The sequence below is a fragment of the Pseudonaja textilis genome, chromosome 1 (genome assembly GCF_049901715.1).
Source record: "Pseudonaja textilis isolate UNSWEBS1 chromosome 1, rPseTex1.2, whole genome shotgun sequence".
Classification (NCBI taxonomy): domain Eukaryota; kingdom Metazoa; phylum Chordata; class Lepidosauria; order Squamata; family Elapidae; genus Pseudonaja; species Pseudonaja textilis.
The window spans coordinates 291809934-291830523 of NC_141990.1; the positions used below are offsets into that span (position 1 = coordinate 291809934).

Here is a 20590-nt window from a genome sequence, read left to right on the forward strand (position 1 = left end):
TTACTTTATTGTGACTCTGAAAATTTAATTTCTGATTCATTAGTAAATGTGTGAATTTGGTAAATATGGCAACATACGTTGAAGGTTTCTATTTGTTAAATCAAGCACATGAAATGAGTCCAACAAATTATTGAGCAAGCTAGTAGGTCACAGATGTCAAAAAACATTGGGGCAGCCAAGTGAAAATAAGAATAAGGACCTTAAATTGGTTTGAAGATACATTTTTGCCCAAGTGAGATTAATTGTATTTATTCAATTTATTATCAATTAAAATCATCACTTCTAATTACTACTGCAGAAGAAGTATATCTTCTCCTCCTCCTTCAGGAGCCCCAAGGCATGTTTTCAGTGAAAAGGATACGTTTATTCAAATAGAAAGAGAAATATAGTATTATTCACCACAGGCCACAGTTAATGTTATATTAGAAACTACCTACAGGAGAGATATTGATTATATAAACAATGAATGAAAGACACATTAGCATCCATTTTAATAAATTGGGAAAGCAACAGCTTAGGAACAAAACATGTTACATGAAAATCTGGGGGGTTCTTTTGTGCCTTTGCTTCAGGTGCTGATTCCTGATGACCATCTAGACTAGTCCTTGCAGTTTTCATGGCAAAATTTCAGTGATGGTTTGTCATTTGCCTTCTTCCTAAGGTTGAAAATGAGTGACTGGCTCAAGATCATCCAGCTGACTCCCTGCCTAAGTCAGGATAGAAATCATGATCTTGATCTCTACACTGCCTCTCAAGTAAAATATAAGAACTTCTTGTCCATTTCTTGCTAAAGGCATTAAGCATTTCTATAGAAAAGGCTAGATAGAAGTTGAAGAAAGACTGCATGACCTTCTTCAGCCCTGATTACCATTCTGTAAGTTAGCAAGCCTCATTACTCTGTCTATCCCAGATGTTTAATTACAGGAAGATGCACATAGTAGTACATAAAGATATATTTTGCTCAGTGATTCCATTCAGTCCTTAGGGCCCAGCAGTCTGTTTCATTGTCAATAAACAATCTACATAATGGATAGATTATACTTTTTAAATCAGCTGATTTGACAGATTTGAGAGAAATAATATTCTACTTTCATAGTAAGAACACTGCTAAAAGCCTCTTGATGTAGTCTTGTTTTTACTACTTTTTGAGAGCCACCCAGATTATGATGCTATACAAATATTTTGAATGAATGAATGAAAATAAATGTCTGTGAAGTGACAAAGCCTCCATAGTGATCCTGTCATGACTGGAGGCTCGCTATTCCTATAGTATGTGTCTTTAGCATACTAAACCAATAAATATTTATATATATTTATTTATATTTATGCAATTTGACATTCAATGACTCAGTACCTATGTTTACTGTTTTTTCTAAAGAACATGGATCCAAATATGTGTCTATCTGAAGGCCTTGTGTGGTGATTCTGGTTTTATTCCCACTATCATCTTGCAAACTGCTCTACACAAATTTCTAGATACTCTTACACAATGGCTGCTCAGAACCTTAAGCATTCAGGGAACAACTACCATGGAATATATAAGCTTAAACATTAAATAATTATTTTATTAAAATGTGACCCACTACCCTCTCCTTACCAATCACTATTCCTATCATTTTTCTGGACAGGCTACAAACTAAGCACAGGACTCACTAAGCTAACGGGTTCAGAAGCATTTTGGAAAGTCAGATGATATTTGGCACTGATATTTTGTTTTCATGCATGCCAGCCTTCTATCTCTATTATTTTAAAAATCTAACAATTTGGGTGGTATAGGAGCTGATATTTTCAGGCCAGTACCTGAAAAATTATCTTGGGACACTACAGTAAAAACTAGAAGCACCTTCAGCTTTAAGGAAATTTTTTCCTTGTCTATTTCCTGTTGAACAAGAACTTCTACCCTTTATGAAAATCAGAAAGTCTCTGGGGGAATGCAGTGTGCATGTCGAGGCCCTTTATTTCAAGTGAATTCAATTGGAAAAGAAAGACATTGTAATATGCAGCCTTTATTTAATGAAATGTACTACTTCGGGTACAACGCCTACCTTCTTTACAAGGCACCCTTTGGCATTCATCAATGTGTTTAATTATCTTGAAAAGCCAGAAAGGTAACATAAAAATACTTCCCTGTATCCTCTATTCCTTTGTATTTTTTTGTCTTATACGTTCCCTCAGGAATGTATGAGGAAAAACATCTCTGAATAATTTACAGAAGCCTTTGAGGAAACAAGCTTTTCATTTTGAATAAAGAAGTCAGATAAAGTGGAGGATTATAATTCTTCCATTGAGCTCTATGCACTACAGGTTTACTTTGAATAAGCATTCTGAAATGAAGTTTTAACACAACAAAATTATGTTGGACAGATCAACATATAATAAGTCTAATATTATTAACTTAACTACCAAAGGATAATTTTGTAATGAAGTAATTTTCTCTCCCCACAGTAGAGAATGTGAATTATAACACAGACATATTATCAAGGATACAATCCTTACTCTCGTTCCCACACTGTTCTTCTAATTCTATGCTTACGGAACAGTGTTTCATTAACTATAACACTGCTAAACAATTTGAAAGTGTTTGACAAATTGGGGGAAATTATCAGAAGATTTTGGGATGGAAGTGCAAAAAGAAGACAAGCTTTTCTGAGATAAATTTCTGAAGATCCTGGTTTTTTTTCAACCTATCTTTGAAAAGTCCAGTTTTTTTTCTCTTTATATCTTATATATTTTACACACACACACACACACACACACACACACACACACACACACTATCTAAAATATTATATATTTATATATAAAGGTATACTCTTCATATATAAAGGCTATATCTTTAACAACATCTATAGATTATGCAAAAGAGACAATCCACCAGCCCAAAAGAGAACCAAAAAAACCCCCTAAGCACCTTTCACCAGCAATCAGCACCCAGATCAGTATAGAGCTTAAAGTCGCCAAGGTTGGAGACCCCTGGTATAGAGTAACTCCAAGGTTAACTTCAGACCAACAATCAAGAAACTGCAAAGAGCCAACAATAAACAACCCAACCAAAGAATCTCTGACCACTTCCACCAACACTGACAGGCAAGAGCCACCAGAATATAAACTAACAGCAAAGAGCACTCCTTACTAGCACTGATGATGTTACATGGTTTGGGTAATGAAACGTCTGCAAGAAAACCAGCAAGTTCACAGGAGCACCAAGGACCCCTCTTTATATCTTTGTCTAGTCTAGTGACATGACAGCAGTGTTCCAATATCTTAGGGGTTGCCACACAGAAGAGATCAACCAAAAGGCAAGTCAAGAAACAATAGATGGAAACTAATCAGGGAGAAAAGTACTAAGAACTAAGGATAAATTTCTGAACAGTTGAGAACAATTAACTAGTGGGATGGCTTGCCTTCAGAAATTCTGGGTGCTCCATCACAGGCTTTTAAGAAGAGACTGGACAGTTGCTTGTCTGGAATGATACAGTACCGTGATGGTGAACCTATGGCCATTTGTGCTGGCATGCGAGCTGCAGGTAAACTTACCTCACTGCGTATGTGCGCAACTCACGGCTGATATTCAGCTGTTTTGAGGCCTTTTTCAGCCTTCCAAAGGCTTGAGGAAAGCTTCTGCAGTCTTCTGCAGGGTTTGCAGGCCAAAAACTAGCCCCGTTTCATCACCTCCTGTTTTTCCGAAAATACCAGAAGTGATGAAACGGGGCTAGTTTTCGGCCTGCAAAGCCTGCAGAAGCCTTCCTCAAGCCTCTGGGAGGCCAAAAAAGGCCACAAACCGGCTGAAAATCAGCGGTGAGGTACAGTGCAGGTAATGGGGTGGCAGCGGGCGGGTGGCTGTGTATTGAGTGCACATGCATAGGGTGTGGGGGGGCGCATTGCCTTCTGGCTGCTGGCACACGAGCGCAAGCATGCAAGCACATGCACAATTTTTGGCACAGTTAGCGACCACTGCTATAGTATCTCCTGCTTGAGCAGGGGGTTGGATTAGAATATGTCCAAGGTTCCTTCCAACTGTCTTATTCTGTTAAAAAAAGCCTTTCAACATCCTCTAAAGGTAAGACAAAGGATCAAAATAGGCTGAAAGATTGTTAAAATAGACTGAATGATGGCCAAATTATTTTTTAAAACAAATCTCATTCTAAACCATATTTCCCAACCTTAACTTTAAGTCATGTGGATTTCAACTGCCACAATTCCCCAGGCATCTTTCTAGGAGTCAAAGTCCACACAGCTTAAAGTTGTCAAGGTTGAGGAAGGTTGTTCTATAAATTGATGCTGTCATAGGCACGCTGATATAATGGGATACCATTAAGTTTATAACCAATGCACATAAAGAAAAACAAAAAGTATTATTAAACACTAATTTAATATTGCTTTACTTATTCTGAGATTTTTCTTGAAACTTTTAAAAAATACCAAGAAGTTATCTAAGAAGTTTTGTACGTTGACTGAAGGTCCAGCTAGAAAAGAAGTTAATAGCATATTTCATTGGGTTGTGCAAAGCATTTGGAAAAGACATTTCATAAAGCATTTGCACTGGCAAAGCATTCCTACAATACTAAAGCAGTCCTGAGCTTAGGACAGCTTAGGCATCCTTTTGCAAGGCTGTTCCTAATTCTGTATGTGCATACAGAGACAATCCTTCTGCTGAGCTGCCAGCAGAGAGGAAGTGCATACATATAAGAATGCAGATACACCGATGGCTAGATAGAAATTATTACTATTTGGAATGAGAAGAAATCATGCAATGAGATGTCCCATCTCATCTGTGCTAAGCAAACAAATAAAGTAATAACTATAAGACCTCCTAAATTTTTCACAGATTTTTGAAAATGCATTATGAAAATGAACCGGCATCAAGCTAAAGCAAGCATACTCATAATGTACTCTTAAAAGAAATTATAAACACATGGGAAATATAGAATATAGACAACATAGAGAATATCACAGCAATTTATAGGATCATGAAATTAAACCCATGGTTGGCATGCTAGTATTTTATTCTGATTTCAGTTGATTGATTTCAATATGATAAAATAAATACCCAATGAATAGAACAGAACAGAACACTACAGTACACTACACTAAATGAATATTAAGTGAATATATTAATGAACAATTTACAATTGCTGCAGTCTTACAACACTGGGCCCATTGCCTACAGAATATTATTATTTTATTTCAAATATATAACATATTTTCTCTATTTTCATAGCACTAATAAGATAGATCACCATATTTTAAAAAACTATTTTTCTCTCCTTTTCTAAATGTTATTAGCACTACTGCAGATCAGATGGCTCAAGAGTTCATGATAACAGAATTTATCCCACATATATTTGTTCAGTTGTCGAATATATTCTAATTATTAAATTGATAATGATATTCCTATAGTATTTTAAGCAATAAATCTATTTTTTTACATTATGCTGCATGAACTGAACTTACCAATCTTTGCATACTTTTGACATGTGTAGGGCTAATAGATAAGGCCTCTTCATACCAACGCTTGGCTTCATCAGTATTTCCCCGAAGTTCTGCCACTTGACCTCTCATGTAGAGAACATTGTGAGACATAGGAAAGAGGTTAGCAGCTTCCTGAGTACAAGCAGTGGCTTCTGCAGGTTTTCTAATTCCTATGTATACTTCAGCTGGAAACAGGAAGCAGAGAAAGAAAAAAGAATGAACAATTTCCCACAAGTATAAATGCCTTTTATCTTGCTTTCACTCAGCTTTCCAGAAAACTACTTCCAGTAAAAAAAAGCAGTCATAGGCAAGAAGCCATTCTAGGATATGGGAAAACATGTTTGCCCACTCTTTTTATGATTGATCTACCATTACTCCTTTCCTCATTGAATGATAGGCCCCCCGCCATTTTTTTATAAAACATGCCTGTATCTGTAAAGAAACTGTAATCTTACGATTACTATTAGTATCAAAAGTAAATTTTCTTGCAGCACTTTAAAACATGTATTAAATAACCAGGAGTCCCAAATAACATGCTATGGGACTCCAGCATTTTGACATAGCCTGAAACTAGGAAATACTGCAAAAAGCGTTGTCTAACTTGACATCATACACCATGGAAGGATTTTTCCTCTAGAATCTTTTACTTCTTAATTTATTGTTCTTTTGCCACCTTCAAAGTCCTCTCTTCCTTTAATTTAAAAAAGCATGCACATTTTTTATTTCTACCATAATATATACTTCTTATTCATTCTTGCCTCCTTGAAAATGAACTGGATAAAATAAATAACCAAATCCCAGATACTAGTCTTATTTTAGTTAATGGTCTTTAAATAAAATATTTTTCATCAAGTAATCTAAAAATTTACTTAATCTGTTAGAGGTATGCTCCATAGTAATGTTTTTATTAGTTTTTAAATTGTTTACTGGAAGAAAGAGAAAATAAATATTATAGAAGTTAAAAGAAACACAACTCCCAAACACATAGTTTATAACAGTCAATCACTTAGAGGGGCCCAATCAATCTCTCTAGTTATATATTTGATCATGTCGAAGCAATAAAAACAGAACTACAAGTTTTGATATCTAATTTTGATTGGAGGTCAGTTCAATTCTGGCTCTGGTATCTTTAAAAAAAAATCATAAAAAATACTCTACGATATATTGGACACATTACTGCAGAGTAATTTAATTCATTGAAATTAAAGTAGAATTAGCGGTCATCCAAGTAGAATTAGCGGTCATCACACTCCGATAAAATAATGAAAGGAATAGCTGAAAATAGGGAGTGATATTTTTATTTAAGATCTGATGTTAACATTTGAAAGCATTATATAGCAACTGTATTTCTTTTATATATGCAGTATTCATATTCTGAAATCTTTAGCTTTGTTTTTAGTAAAATTATTTTTCAATGCTGTTCAGGGTATAGAGATAAAAAAAAAAGGTTTTGCTATGGAGTGGGGTACGCATGTTGATTGCTCAAAGGGCACATCACATTTTTTTACAACTGCATGTAATTCCTCAGATATTACTACACTAGTTTTTAAAGATCCCAGCTTGTAAAAATAATGTTAACAAAATGTGTGATGACCTTTTAAAACACATATATGAAAATGGATGAAGCCTAAAAGAAAAACTTCTATGCAGCCATTACAATAAATACATAAAATACAAATGTGCAATAAAAACAGCCAATTTTTTTTAACCCAGTTTGAATTATATCCACATTTTATTGTAGTGCTGTTAATTTTTAGGGATATTAGAAACTGTTTTTATTTCCTATCAATGTTTTCCTTCTACAATGTAAAAAATATGTACAACACTCTCGGATTTCAATACTTATGACTGTACTTCAACAGATGTTGGTCTTGTCCCAGCACTACTGAATTTTTGGACCCATCTTCTCTATGTTGTCAACCTAAGCAGGTGTTACTAATATTACCAATAACAACACAGCAATTATTATGGTTATTATTTATCTCTTGCCTGATTCCTGATGGGTCAGGAGTCAGACCTTCTCTGGGTGGTCTACAAAATTGTTAAAAACATTTAAAAGCAAGAAAGCAATACAAAGGAACAAAGATGGCAGATGTAACAAACCCAGATAGGAACAAAGAAAAATAAGAAAAGGGCCTCACTCTTTTTCGTCAGTAGCCTGGGCCAAGAACCAGGTTCTTCAAGGCCCTTCAAAACACCAGTAAGGTTGGAATCTCAGGGGGAAAGTGCTGCTACAGAAAAGACACACTTTTGGAAACCCAATAGATGACATCCAAACAGCACCAAACTGCCAGACTGGATCAGCCAGACAGATACTGTGGGAAACAGGCAATCCCTGGAGTAAGTAGACCATAAGCCATATAGGGCTTTATAGATAGCAATCAACAATTTGAATTGCATCTGGTAATACACTAGCAACCCAGAGCAGCTCACATAGCAAAATGTTATATGGACATAGAAAGACTGCCTGCATTGCTGCATTCTGGATCAGTTGAAGCTTCTGGGCAGGTCAGCCTCAGGTAGACTACATTGTGGTAGTCAAGCTGTGAGGTGACTAGGGGACAAGTGACAGTCTGAACAGCTCTTTATATAGGAAATGGAGTATCTTTGGCACACCAAATAAAACTGTGCAAAGGCCTTCCTGGCCACCTGCTTTGCACATCTGCCCTAAATTGCACAGTACTCAGGAATGGGAAGTTCCACCACATACAAGTCCAGAGATGAAATATCCTTAGATCTGGACAGCCCAAATACCCACAGCATTAGATTTTGGATGATCAAATTGGAGACAGATCCTCCCCATCAAAAACTTCATAGCCTCCTACACTGTTGAGGGGTAGAACCTTGAAATTCTAACTTGGCTGGCCAAGAATTGCAATACACAATTGAGTATCATTATTGGATATCACCATCATACATTGGGCATACTGATGATACTGAATACAAACTGGCAGATGACCTAACAGTTTCATTAGATGTTGAAAAGTAGAGGAGAGAGAGTAGAATCTTGAGGTACTCCACCAAAAGGGGACCTGGGAAGCAATTTCTCTCCAACCACCAACATCAATTGAAACAGTCCCTGGAGAAAGAAGAGAACTGCAGTAAAATGGTCTCCCCGGATCTCCAACCCACAAAGCTGGCTCAGAAGCATTGAAAGCCACCAAGAGCTCAAGAAGCACAAAGATAGATGCACTACTAAGATCCCAGTGTAGTATGTTCCATATGGCATGGATATCCCCATGCTCTGCCAGTTTGTTACAAGTATAATCAAAGCTATATCAGTATTAAATCCTAATACTGAAACCTAACAGAAATCTGTCCAGATAAGCTATTTCTTGTAGGATTTTCATCAGCTGCAACTAACTACCTTTTCAACAACCTGCCCAGAAAGAGAAGATTGGAAACTAATTGCTAGTTGATAATTATTGAAGATTTTTGCATCCAAGGACAGCCTCTTGAGAAGAGGATGCATCATCCTCTCTATCACAGCATGGACCCAACCATGGGTCATCTCCTTCATTTCTTTCATGACCTAGGAGAGACCTGGATCCAGTAAAGAGGTGCCTGAGCTGACAGCAGAGAATTCTGTCCACCTCCTTAAGAGTCACTGGCTCAAACTTATGCCAGATCATGGTATCAAGCAAGCCTCAGCCTGTTTCACCAGAATCTAAGGTACAGCAAATCTGAGTGACCATCTGCCAGACAGCCTAAATAATCCTTACAATGGCCTAACAATAATTCTAAGGGGCACTCCCTACTCAACAGAGACCAAGACACTCTAGATGTGGGCAAAAGAACAGCTACTGGTATTTTGCCACTCTTATTGCCAGATAGTCCTTAATGTAGTCAGACTCACTCTCTTCTCCTTGTCCTGCCCATCTTGTCCCATCCCTTTTTTTTGCTTTTCAAAATTTAAGCCTACTAACTTTCTTGAGGTAAATAGATATATTTTAGATAACTGGAATAAATATGAAGAGTAGACAGAGCACCCCCAAAGGTGCTTTTTCAAGAGGCAACTGGACTTTCTGGTTTTTCTTTGAACAAGTTTCGCTTCTCATCCAAGAAGCTTCTTCAGCTCTTTGGGTTCTGCTTTGACCACTTTTCTTGTGAATTAATCTAACATGAATGGAGTCACCTCACTTGCCATCTTTTGATTCCACTGTGTAATAATAACAGCTACTGACAGATAATTATATCTGGAATACCATATAAACTCCTGACTAGCATGATGTCAGTACTATCAAATTCTGCTTTAAGATAAATATTAAAATGTTTGGAAAACAAATGACAGATTTCATATTCTGTATAATTTATTACTCAGGTATAACTGTGCTGTATCTTTAAATATGTTAGTCAAGAATAAACTTTCAAAGTCAAAATAAATGTGACAGGATACAGAGCAACATATATTTGTAACTGAGTGGGAGATGAGATGGAACAATTGTCATGGAGTGGGGCTTTTTTAATGGAATCTAGAATATCAAAGGAAGATTAGTGCAGGTAGTCCTTGACTTACAACAGTTCATTTCGTGACCATTCAAAGTTACAATGGCACTGAAAAAAGTGGCTTATGATCATTTTTCACAGTTACAACCTTTGTTGCATCCCCGTGATCACTGGTCAAAATTCAGATGCTTGGCAACTGGTTCATACTTATGACCATTGCTGTGCTCCGGAGTCATGTGATCAACATTTGGAACCTTTTGACAAAGTCAACAGAGAAGCCCGATTCACTTAATAATCGGGTGACTAACTTATCCACTGCAGTGATCCACAACAACTACAGCAAGAAAGGTAATAAAATGGGGCAAAACGTACGTAACAAATGTCTTACACTAACAGAAATTTTGAGCTCAATTGTGGTCATAAGGAATACCTATATTTAAAATATTTTTAAGGATCTTTTAAAAATGATACTTGTCCTTTTGCCTCTTTGCAAACAGGTTTTCTGTTTGTTTCTCTCCTGGATTAATCACTCTGGACAAAGATACAATGCAAAGGGGTTTTACTTGCTGGTTGGTGATTGTCAGTGACCAGAAACTGACTGTCAGTAAAGTAATTCCTGGTTCATTATAAGCATAGAATCTCTACTTCTCTGAATCTTTTGGGAAATGTTTATTTTATAAAGTGCTGGAACAAGTTGAATATTCCATGGAACTGATGATTTTTTCAGGAGCTCAGGAAAGTTAATGCTGGAGAAAATAAGCTTTCTTACTTTCTACTGAAGGAATCTGATTTCCTAAAAGAACTGAATGCTCCCATTTCTTTTTAACAAATTCTTCTTCTTTCAAACAACTAACGAAGTGCAGAGAGCAATAAGGACTCCATAGTCTTCTTTTTCCTCCCAGGATTTCATAGAGTATATAGCAATGACTTTATGACACTACAGCAGTGGTCATGACTTAAATGTTCATACATAACCCTTACATATATAGCTTACCATTGAATTTGATGTCACAATATTGTAGGTTTCTGAGGGTGAAACATCGATTTGATCCTCCTGTTAATCCTCTCTTTGACTAGTATATTTCTAGAATCTTAGCAACAATATTAGTGATCAGCTCAAGGTGAACCTGTGAGCTTCGCAGAGGAGTAGTTTAAGCTCTCCTCTCCTATCTAATTATTTCTATTATGCCACAATAGGACTTCCAGTTTACTCAAAGTTGATGCAAGAACAATTACAGGGATCAGGAGGGGCTCAAGAAGAGCTATTTGATGCTTTGAGTCACCAAGCCTTTTTGAAAATATATTGCCTATATATATGTAGGTTTAGGTATCTAGATACAGACTTCTCCAATATGCAGATTTTTTTTTAAATGGAGGGCTACACTGGGAAAAGTTGACTTAGAGCACGGGTGTGAAACTTGCGGTGTCATGTTGCTGTCACATGACATTTCATGACATTTTCCCATTTGTGGAGCTGGGTGGGCGTGGCCTGCATGTAATGCATACGGCCTTCCGGCTGTCAGTTTGATACCCCTGACAGAAAAATCCTATTGTCCATTACAAAGAGAGAACTGTCACTCATGTGAGCTGCCTAGTGTCAATGAGAGTTAGGTGACCTACAAGTTCACTAGATGATGATGATAGTATCTGGTTGTTTTCTTTATTGAGCACAATGACAGCAGAAATAAGAGTTAAATAACAAATATGATAAATTTTCTTTGGTTGTTGTTGTTGTTAATATGCTCTCCTAAATTGATGACAATATATTAAATGCTAGAAAAATTAAATATGTTAATCTTAGATGCTATTTTCTTTATTCATATCTATACCAAAGAAAATCATGTCATTCTTTTTCTTTCTTACTTTTTTCCTGTACTTTTTCTTTCTTGAGCTTTTTTCTTTTTCCGTTTATTTATTTATTAAATTTGCTTGCTGTTCAATTTGATACAATCTTTATCTTTTAATCTTGAATTTTAAAAAAATCATTATATATATATATATATATATATATATATATATGATAAGCTAATCCTTTTATGCTTCAGCTAAGGAATCAAACCACGGTGTACATGTATTATGAAATATCTCATGTTATAATACTGGCTTTTCGAAAGAAAGATATACATGTTTTGATAATTCTACTCCTCCCATGATTAACATAATTTGAATACATGAATCCAGCATTAAATCCACAATCTACTAAAATATTTTACAATATAGACATTAATTTTAAATTTATAACACCTAATAGATGAAGAAACTTTACTGTTTACAAATTTATTTCTGGGTGTAATTCAAAGGTTGGTTTTCACTGATTGCAGGCTTCCATACAAACCACCCTGTTTGGCAAAGGCCTTCTTTCTGATCTGCTAACCGAAATCAAGATGTTGGACTGGGAGCACAAAGATCCAGGTTCTACTTTATTACTACTCTCTATCAGCTCAATTTATTTTTCAGACAATTGCTTTTGTGAGGCAAAAAACAGTAGAGAACACTATGTGTACTACCGTAAGCTCTTATTTACAAAAGGGAGGGTACAAATCAAATAATAAACGAACGAAGTAGAAACCTGCCAAGAAGGATGTCTTCTCAGCTACTCTTGTCAGAAAAGTACATCTAGTTTCCTTGTTGAAGATGTTCCAGCCACTGGTTAACAAAGTATTTTAATTTCAACAAATGCTGGTTCATACTTGCTACATCCATTTTAAATGTACAATATATTTAACAGAATCGTTTATAGATGTCTCTGTTGTTTTTATGCTTTTAACTTTGTAAAACACCATTAAGTTAAAGGCAGGATACAAACTTCCTCTGACACAAATACTTCCTCTGACTAAACATCTTTTCCTTGGGCTTGAAATGAGATTCAAGTCTCCAAGGATTACAGATGGATAAAATGGCTTATTCCACATGAAGAATTCATTGAGCCTTCTGGATTGCTTGTACTACTAGGACAACACATTTAGCTTCTCAGAAATAATTAGCTATGCCCAGCAACCAGTTGGTAATGACAGGAAAAGTAAAAAATACATTTGCTGTCACAGGAGTGGAAGGAAATAATATTTTCATAGAAAGCATTATTATAAACCCTGTCACTCTGGAAGTATTTGAAAACGGAAGTGTTGCATAGCATTTGTCACTAAAAGCCAAGATTTAAGATATGGAAAAGATGAGAGGTCAAATTACCAAATGTTCATGGTCCTTTTAAGTCCCAGAGATTTCCTTATAAAATAAGCAGGTTTCACCTTTTTGCCTAGCTTGCGCACATAGATGCAAAATGTTTATATTTGACCAGCACCAGTAATTGTTTTATAACTTAACATCCATAGTAATCTCCTCAATCAATCTATCATTCTATTTGATACAGGTAGCCCACAAACTTACAACCATTTAGTGACCATTCAAAGTTACAATAGCACTGAAAAAGTGACTGATGACTGTTTTTTACACTCACAACTGTTGCAGCATCTCCATGGTCACATGATCAATATTCAGACACTTGGCAACTGGCATGTATGATGGTTGCAGTGTCCCAGGATCATGTGATCACCTTTTGTGACCTTCTGACAAGCAAAGTCAATGGGGAAGCCAGATTCACTTAACAACTATTTTACTGACTGTAGCGATTCACAGGAACAATGGCAAAAAAAATCATAAATTGGGACAAAATTTATTTAACAATGGAAATTTGGGGCTCAATTGAAGTCATAAGTCAAGGACTACATGTATTTACAATTTCGAAGTCTTAATTCTGATTTGGGATTAAACCATCTTCCTCCAAATTCTAGTTCAGATTTAGGATTAAGCATCTACCTTTGTACAAAGTACTTTCAGAAAACAAAAGAATGCTACAGATTTGAATATTTAGTTAGAAACAAGAATTAAATGAAAAATTACATAATATCCATATTTCTTCTTATGCATGGTATATATACACAAGGAAAATTTGTAAAAGAAATCTATCTATCTATCACATTTTTACTTCCAAACAAGTATAAATGCTCCGCTCCTCCATTTTAATAATCCTTGAAATGACATTATTATCTGAAGTGGACTAATGGGAGCCCTTACCTAGTTTCACAAAGTCCATTATATCACATTAGCTCAACGTGAACTGCCTAATGTAAACATGAAGAGATGAACCTGCCTGAGACAGAGCAGATACGTGAATAATCATCTATTGCCTCATCAGTTCCAACTGTTAATCAGGGAATGCTTTTATTTTCCCACACAATGTTCTTGTTAGAAAGCTAGTATGTATTAGCTTACTAGTCTTACATATCATTTCTAGCATACTATAACAAAAATAGCATTTTTGAAATTAAGACTACTGGAACTCCTGAATATACATAGTTATTTCTCATGGGACATTTTTCTCCTGTCTGCCCTAATCAAGTTTATGCAAACTTAAATTACCCAAGCATTAAGATATGACCAGAAACTCTTCCTAAAATTCTCAATTAATATACTAATTTATCTGCATAAAACATATAATAATCTTTATTGTTAATGTATATATACAAAAAAAATTGATTATACAGTATATACGTGTGTGTGTGTGTGTGTGTGTGTGTGTGTGTATCTCCCCCAAATTCTCCCAAAACTATTTTAGTTATTTTTATCCTTTGATGCATTTTGAGAAAACACTTTAAAAGATACATTTTTCAATTGGCATTTATCTTTTCCACCAAAGCTGCTGCTTTCTGTCCCAACTACATATTTCTTGAGTAATGCCATTTTAAAGTTCATGAAAATAATGTCACACCTAATTTGCAGTGTGACATCTTACATTTCCATGCCTTAACATCTTCTGGCCTGCGGTTGGGGAAAAAAACAGGGAGAGTCAACTTTCTGACAGGCTTGTTAAATACTAAATGCTCCCTTCTTCTAACCCAGAGTTTTCATAAATTAAACATCACTGTGTTCTTGTCTTCAAATGAATCAAAATGCCACATTCTGAAAAAGCATCTTTCTAAACAGTGTTTTTATGCTGACATCCAACAAAACATTCTGGCCTGCTAAATGCAGCAAAGAGTTTCCTGGGGCTAATGGAGAAGAAGAAACAACTGCTCTGTCCCATTACCTGCATGAAGCCAGATCTGAGCCAAAGTCATCCAAGGATGCAGAGGACCCTGCTTTGGAGTACTACTCTGCAAAGATGAAGCCACCTCTGATAGTGCCTGCTCCACTCTAGAGGCCGCTATTGATGTTGCATGGACTGAACCTATGAAAGGAATGACAAATAACTGATTTCAGAAGAAAAGGACAAAGATGCAAGCTTTCACATGCAGGTTCTAAATTCTTCATTTTAACTCTGTGTAAGGTAAGACTGTTATAAATCCCCCAAATCTATACTCCAGGGCACATGTAAGACATTTTTAAAAACTTCATTAGGAGGTTAGTGTTGGTGAACCTGTGTTAAAAGGCTGGAAATGACAAATGAGACTGGAGCAGCCATTGGGAAATACAAAGGATTTTAGCTGTCAAGTGGAAGTGAGTAAATTTGTGAGTACACAAATACTAAGACCCAGAGGGTGTGCAACAACACTGTATGATAATTTAGTTTACTTGATTTTAATGCAAGTCTTTGTGATTTTTTTTTTTCACCCAAAAGGATAATTTGAAGGGTATATTAAGAGTGAAAAACAATGAAGATTACATGGAGAGTAGCCTCAACATTTCTCTTAAGAGAAATCAAATGGCATAAATCAATCGTTCTCAACCTGTGGTCCATGGAACTCTCAGAGGCCACAATGTTGTCACAGAGGCTCTGTGAAAAAATACTATAATTTAAATCTTGAGTTAAGTCTTGTTGGTCCAGCGCTATGGTCTGTGGCTGCAAAAGGTATTTAAAGGGGGTTCTTAGTGAAGAAAAGGTTGGCATAAATCATAAAATTCACCTATCATCAACACTAGCAGCAGTTAGAAAAGTAAACAAAATGGACAGTTCATCCCAAATGAGTTGGAGTATATAAAAAAGCTGATTCAGAGCTATTAGATCTTGATATCACCTCATTTGTTACCATTTGTAAGTTTTTAAAAATGACCAATCATATTTCAGTGCACAAAATGGTGCCAAATTATCATCAGCTCTCACTATGCATGTAGAATATAAGTTTCTAATTATGTACCAGACTTGATACATTTCTTTAAATGTTCATGGCACTTATTAAATAGATTGTACAAGTATTGTACATAGGCACATTCCAAAAAAGCCTAGGTTGCCAAAGATTTAAGTGAAAAGCGAAGTATTTGTAAAAAGAAAACAAAGATAAAATTCCCTCTTTGTTGAGCTATGGCAATCTTATCACCTTTTCTGGTTTTCTTAATGGTAGCTTTGAAACTAAATCTACCTTTTTCCTTCACAAGTAATGGCATATGTTTACAGATAGTATTATTAGACACCACAGATGAATATGTCTGGCTGGAGTTATTGGCTTTTTTGTCTGAGTCATACAATCAGTCATGGCAAGTACTTTTGATTTTAGTCTTTTTAACAATATGCAGCGGAAACTGTTCCTTATATTCAATAGGGGAAAACATTATCAATTCAAGTTTCGGTTTGCTATACAGTTGGTTAAGGTAGAAGAAGTCTGCATGTAGGTTCCAAAGAGACACCAAAGGAATTTCATCCATACTTCATGTATTCCTTTCAGTTTTTTTAAAAAAATATTTCACACTCCTAAATCTGGATCTTACGCAAATATATCTGAAAGTTGGCAACATTTATTTCAACAGAACTGACTTTAATAAATGCGGTTTGGGTTAATCTTAGAGATCAGCACTGAGAGAGGACTTATATACGTTCAATAGGTTTAATTCAAAACCTACATGGCATATTTCTCAGGACTTGATCATCTTGTTTTACTCAAGTCCTTTCTAGCTAATAAGGGAGTCCACACAAAGGGAGCATTAAAAAGCAGACAAGATGGTGGCTGTATTCTTCCTTCACATGCCTTATATTACCACACATATAAAAAGGGAAGTAGGACTTAAACTACAATTGTAGCCACATTCTTGATTCTTGGGATATCACCTCCCTCCCTGTGGTGAGTTGCCACAAACTGCCACCTTAGTGCATGTATTTTGGAAGGTCTCTGGGCCTTTGGAAGCTTCTTAGGTAGGCAGGGGCATCTACTTTCCACTTAAGCACTATGGACCTTAATTACCATGTAATTTAGGTTTTCATATGTATTGAATATTGAAAGAGGGACCACTAGAAAAGGAGAATGGGAAAGACTGATATTCATCCTGCTCAACAGCATTTGAACCTTATACTATTACCAACATTAATTCAAGTAATCAGATTTCCTCGTGGTATTGTTATGATGCTTAACTATAATTAAGGCAAGAAAGGGTAGGAAGATGGGAATATTTGTTCTAAAGGCTTTCAAATATGTTATCCAAACTCATTACCAAATGTTTAAAATCCAGGATTGTTATGTTTACAATTTACACTGGTATACTGTATAACCTCAATTTCTCTAACATTGTAATCACATGTTCTTGACACATAGCACATCTATTGTTATTTCAATACTACACTATTCTTTTATTTTTGACAAACATGTATATAAATTTGGCCCAATTAGCAGATCTATACAAGTTTTTACAAATGAAAATGTACATGTTTAAATATACAAGATCAATAGCTGGTAAGTCTAATGAAGAACCTACAAGTTCACTCCCAAACAAACAAACATACAAACAAACATTTATTTCTGGCCTCTCTTACAGAGTTGCAGTAATGAAAGAGAAAAAATCAGAATGGAACCAATTAAGGACTGATTATATAATCCAGACAGTCTGGTGTACCTGGATGTATATATTTATATGTAGTATGGCGTTTTGCATCTTGAGTAGAGGTTAAATAAACAGTTTTTACTAATATTGACTTCATGCAAACAGTGGTTGGATGAAAATTTATGGAAATCCAACATATCTTGAGGTATGTCAAATCCCTAAACTTCTATTCTACACCTTAACATAGATTTGAAGAAACAGTGGGAGAAGATAGTACTTGAGTACTTGAGCATTATTTAACATTTTATCTTTTATATATATAAATATACCTGGAGCTCATATTTTTAGAATAGTTTGTAATGTGTGTGTGTGTGTGTGTATGTATACATACACACGGAATTATTACTATTACTGAGCTACTATTGCATTCTCTTGGATATGGCCATACATCAGAATGAATGACCATTTTAGATTCCTTTAATTAAACAAGAATCTGCCATAATTCGAAGAAACAATATGGAAGTTTGTCACTGTGAAAAGGTGAGTAATACTGAAATTGTGAGCATTTGGTTTTGTTTTCAAAAAGTTAGGTAGAAGGAAAAAAGAATAGTTCCAGTTCTACTGTGCCCCTGTCCTTGATGGCTTATGAGTTGTTTTGAAATGAATTTATCCCTATTTCCAGAGGCTCTTTCCTTCCTTGCTACAAGATGAAAAGTTATTTTTCAATTAAATGTCATGATAATGTTTTAGTTAAAAAGATGAAAATAATTGGAATTAAGCAAAACCATGCAATGTAAAAACATTAAAATTCACATGCACATAAAGTAAAACAGAAAGGAAAAGCAGGCTTCAAAGCATAGAGAAACACCAAAATGTGGAGCATGCAGAGATCTGTATGCCACTGCAAGCAAATCACTGTCTAGACTAAGAGACAGTATCTTCTGCAGGACTAGATAAAATAGGCATATGTATTTATGGACAAATCTGATCTGACTTTATTTTAACTGCACAATTCATCTCTCACTCCCAATATATTAAAATACTTCTGGATTTTTTTGGAAATATGTATAATAGAAGTGAAACTTTGGCTTTCTGTTCTATCAATTATTAATAATGTTTGTTCCATGAAACCGTTACATGAAACTCAACAATTAATTAGGCAAAAATCTAACTCAATATAATAAACTAATAGGATCAGAAAGGGTCAAAGATAGCTAAAAATAACAATAAAGATTTCAGATCACTTGTAAGTATCAAACAAATATAATTTTCCTAAAGAATTGTATTTTTTAAATTTTGAATTTGGATTTTTTTTCTTGATTAATTAGCTATGGAGCTAGAATGTAATTCAATTTCCAACTGAGTCGGAAAAATCACTGCAATGATATATAAATATGGATGCTTATAAAGTACATTAATGACTATCCAAGGATTAACTCCTTTTCCAAAATGTATTCATTTGGAGCCCTCCAGAAATTAATACTGCCTCTTTAATATCTGAAATCAAGTGACTAGATAAGTGCATTCAGATCTCATAGGATTACAGCCTTAAGGTAACTTGAATGGGTCTAGAGCAACAGCCTTGCTTTGCACAATATCAACTTCCATGGCGAATGGACAACATTTACATTCTGTGGTGAAGGGAGAGTGTTACTACTAAATCTTTAGAAATTTAAGAATAGACCTATAAATGCTACTTACAAACTGAAAAAAGGGAGAAAAAACCATGAAAGTAAGCATCTGGAGGGTTGCCTTTAAACAACAAATCAAACCACAAATTAAAATCACAAAAAAATAACAGCTATAAAATAGAATTAGACAAATGCAATTACACTTCTGATAACCTTCAAACTGTAAGCCAGTTTTCTTGTTTTCCAAAGGATTTTGAACACTGCACATATGGTCTTCAAATCAGAACAAAATTTAATAGAGATATTGAAGTATTTAATTTATTAACCCTCTTTCGGGCCACATTAATATACTGTATAAGTGCAATATAGAGAAATAATAAACACATTTATTAAAAAGCCAGAGAGGACTTGGACCATTTTTATTCATCTGAACTTAAAGAGAAAAAACACTATTGTGCTACACAAACCACATGATGGAAACTAATCAAGGAGAGAAACAACCTAGAACTATGGAGAAATTTCCTAACAGTTAAAACAATTAATCAGTGGAACAACTTGCCTCCAGAAGTTGTGGATGCCCCAACACTGGAAGTTTTTAAGAAGAAATGTATAGGATCTCCTGCCTAAGCAAGGGGTTGGACTGTAAAGACCTCTTGTCTTTATAATCCCTTCAAACTCTTATTCTGTTACTTTCAGGGCAAGGCAGAATCTAATAAGGAGAATACAAGTTTAACCTAAGAGAGCATTTTTCAGGGAGTTCAAATGATTACTGAGAATTTCATAGCAGCTGGATAATTCACAGCTCACCTCTATGTTAGTGTTTCATTATTATTGTTGTTGTTGTTGTTATACCAGAAGGACCTTGAGTTATTGGCTACCCTAAATTAAAATATTTCAACCTATCTGGATTGCAATTTATAATACTGTTTTGGTGTCCAATAGTGTTATGAATTCAAAACAATTATCTTGCACTTAGGGAACTGTTTAAAACACAGAACAATTCATTGTAAACTTAAAAGCACTGTTTATAATTCAAAATGGCCTTTTTTAAAATTCAAAACAATTCAGATTTGAGCATTTACATTTACTTTTTTTTTTAAAAAATGAGACATCTACTAAATTTCTTAGTGATTAGTATTTGTTGAAATAAAACCAACTTTAATTTCTTTAGTTTTCAGGAGAAAAATAATCCCAGAAAGGTTCAATTTACACTCTTAATTTAATTAATTCTTACACACAATCGCTCGTCCGCTGAACTTCGGCTCTGATGCTTATCCTTTACAAAAAAATAGCTCTCT

The 20590-nt window shown here is 35.1% G+C and overlaps 1 protein-coding gene across 6 annotated transcripts in view; it reads right to left on the reverse strand.

Annotated features, from left to right (window-relative positions):
- The window catches only part of TTC7B (tetratricopeptide repeat domain 7B), a 95163-nt gene that overhangs the window by 21819 nt on the left and 52754 nt on the right, over nt 1-20590 (reverse strand). For 3 of the 6 annotated variants that reach the window (XM_087922088.1, XM_087922086.1, XM_087922089.1), the window contains 3 exons: nt 19363-19413; nt 15002-15142; nt 5455-5657 (listed from right to left, as the gene is read on the reverse strand). In XM_087922088.1, the coding sequence (XP_087778214.1) occupies nt 5455-5657; nt 15002-15142; nt 19363-19413 (395 nt within the window). The remainder of the gene's footprint in view (nt 1-5454; nt 5658-15001; nt 15143-19362; nt 19414-20590) is intronic. The other 3 variants (XM_026712992.2, XM_087922087.1, XM_087922090.1) reach the window with 1 other exon arrangement.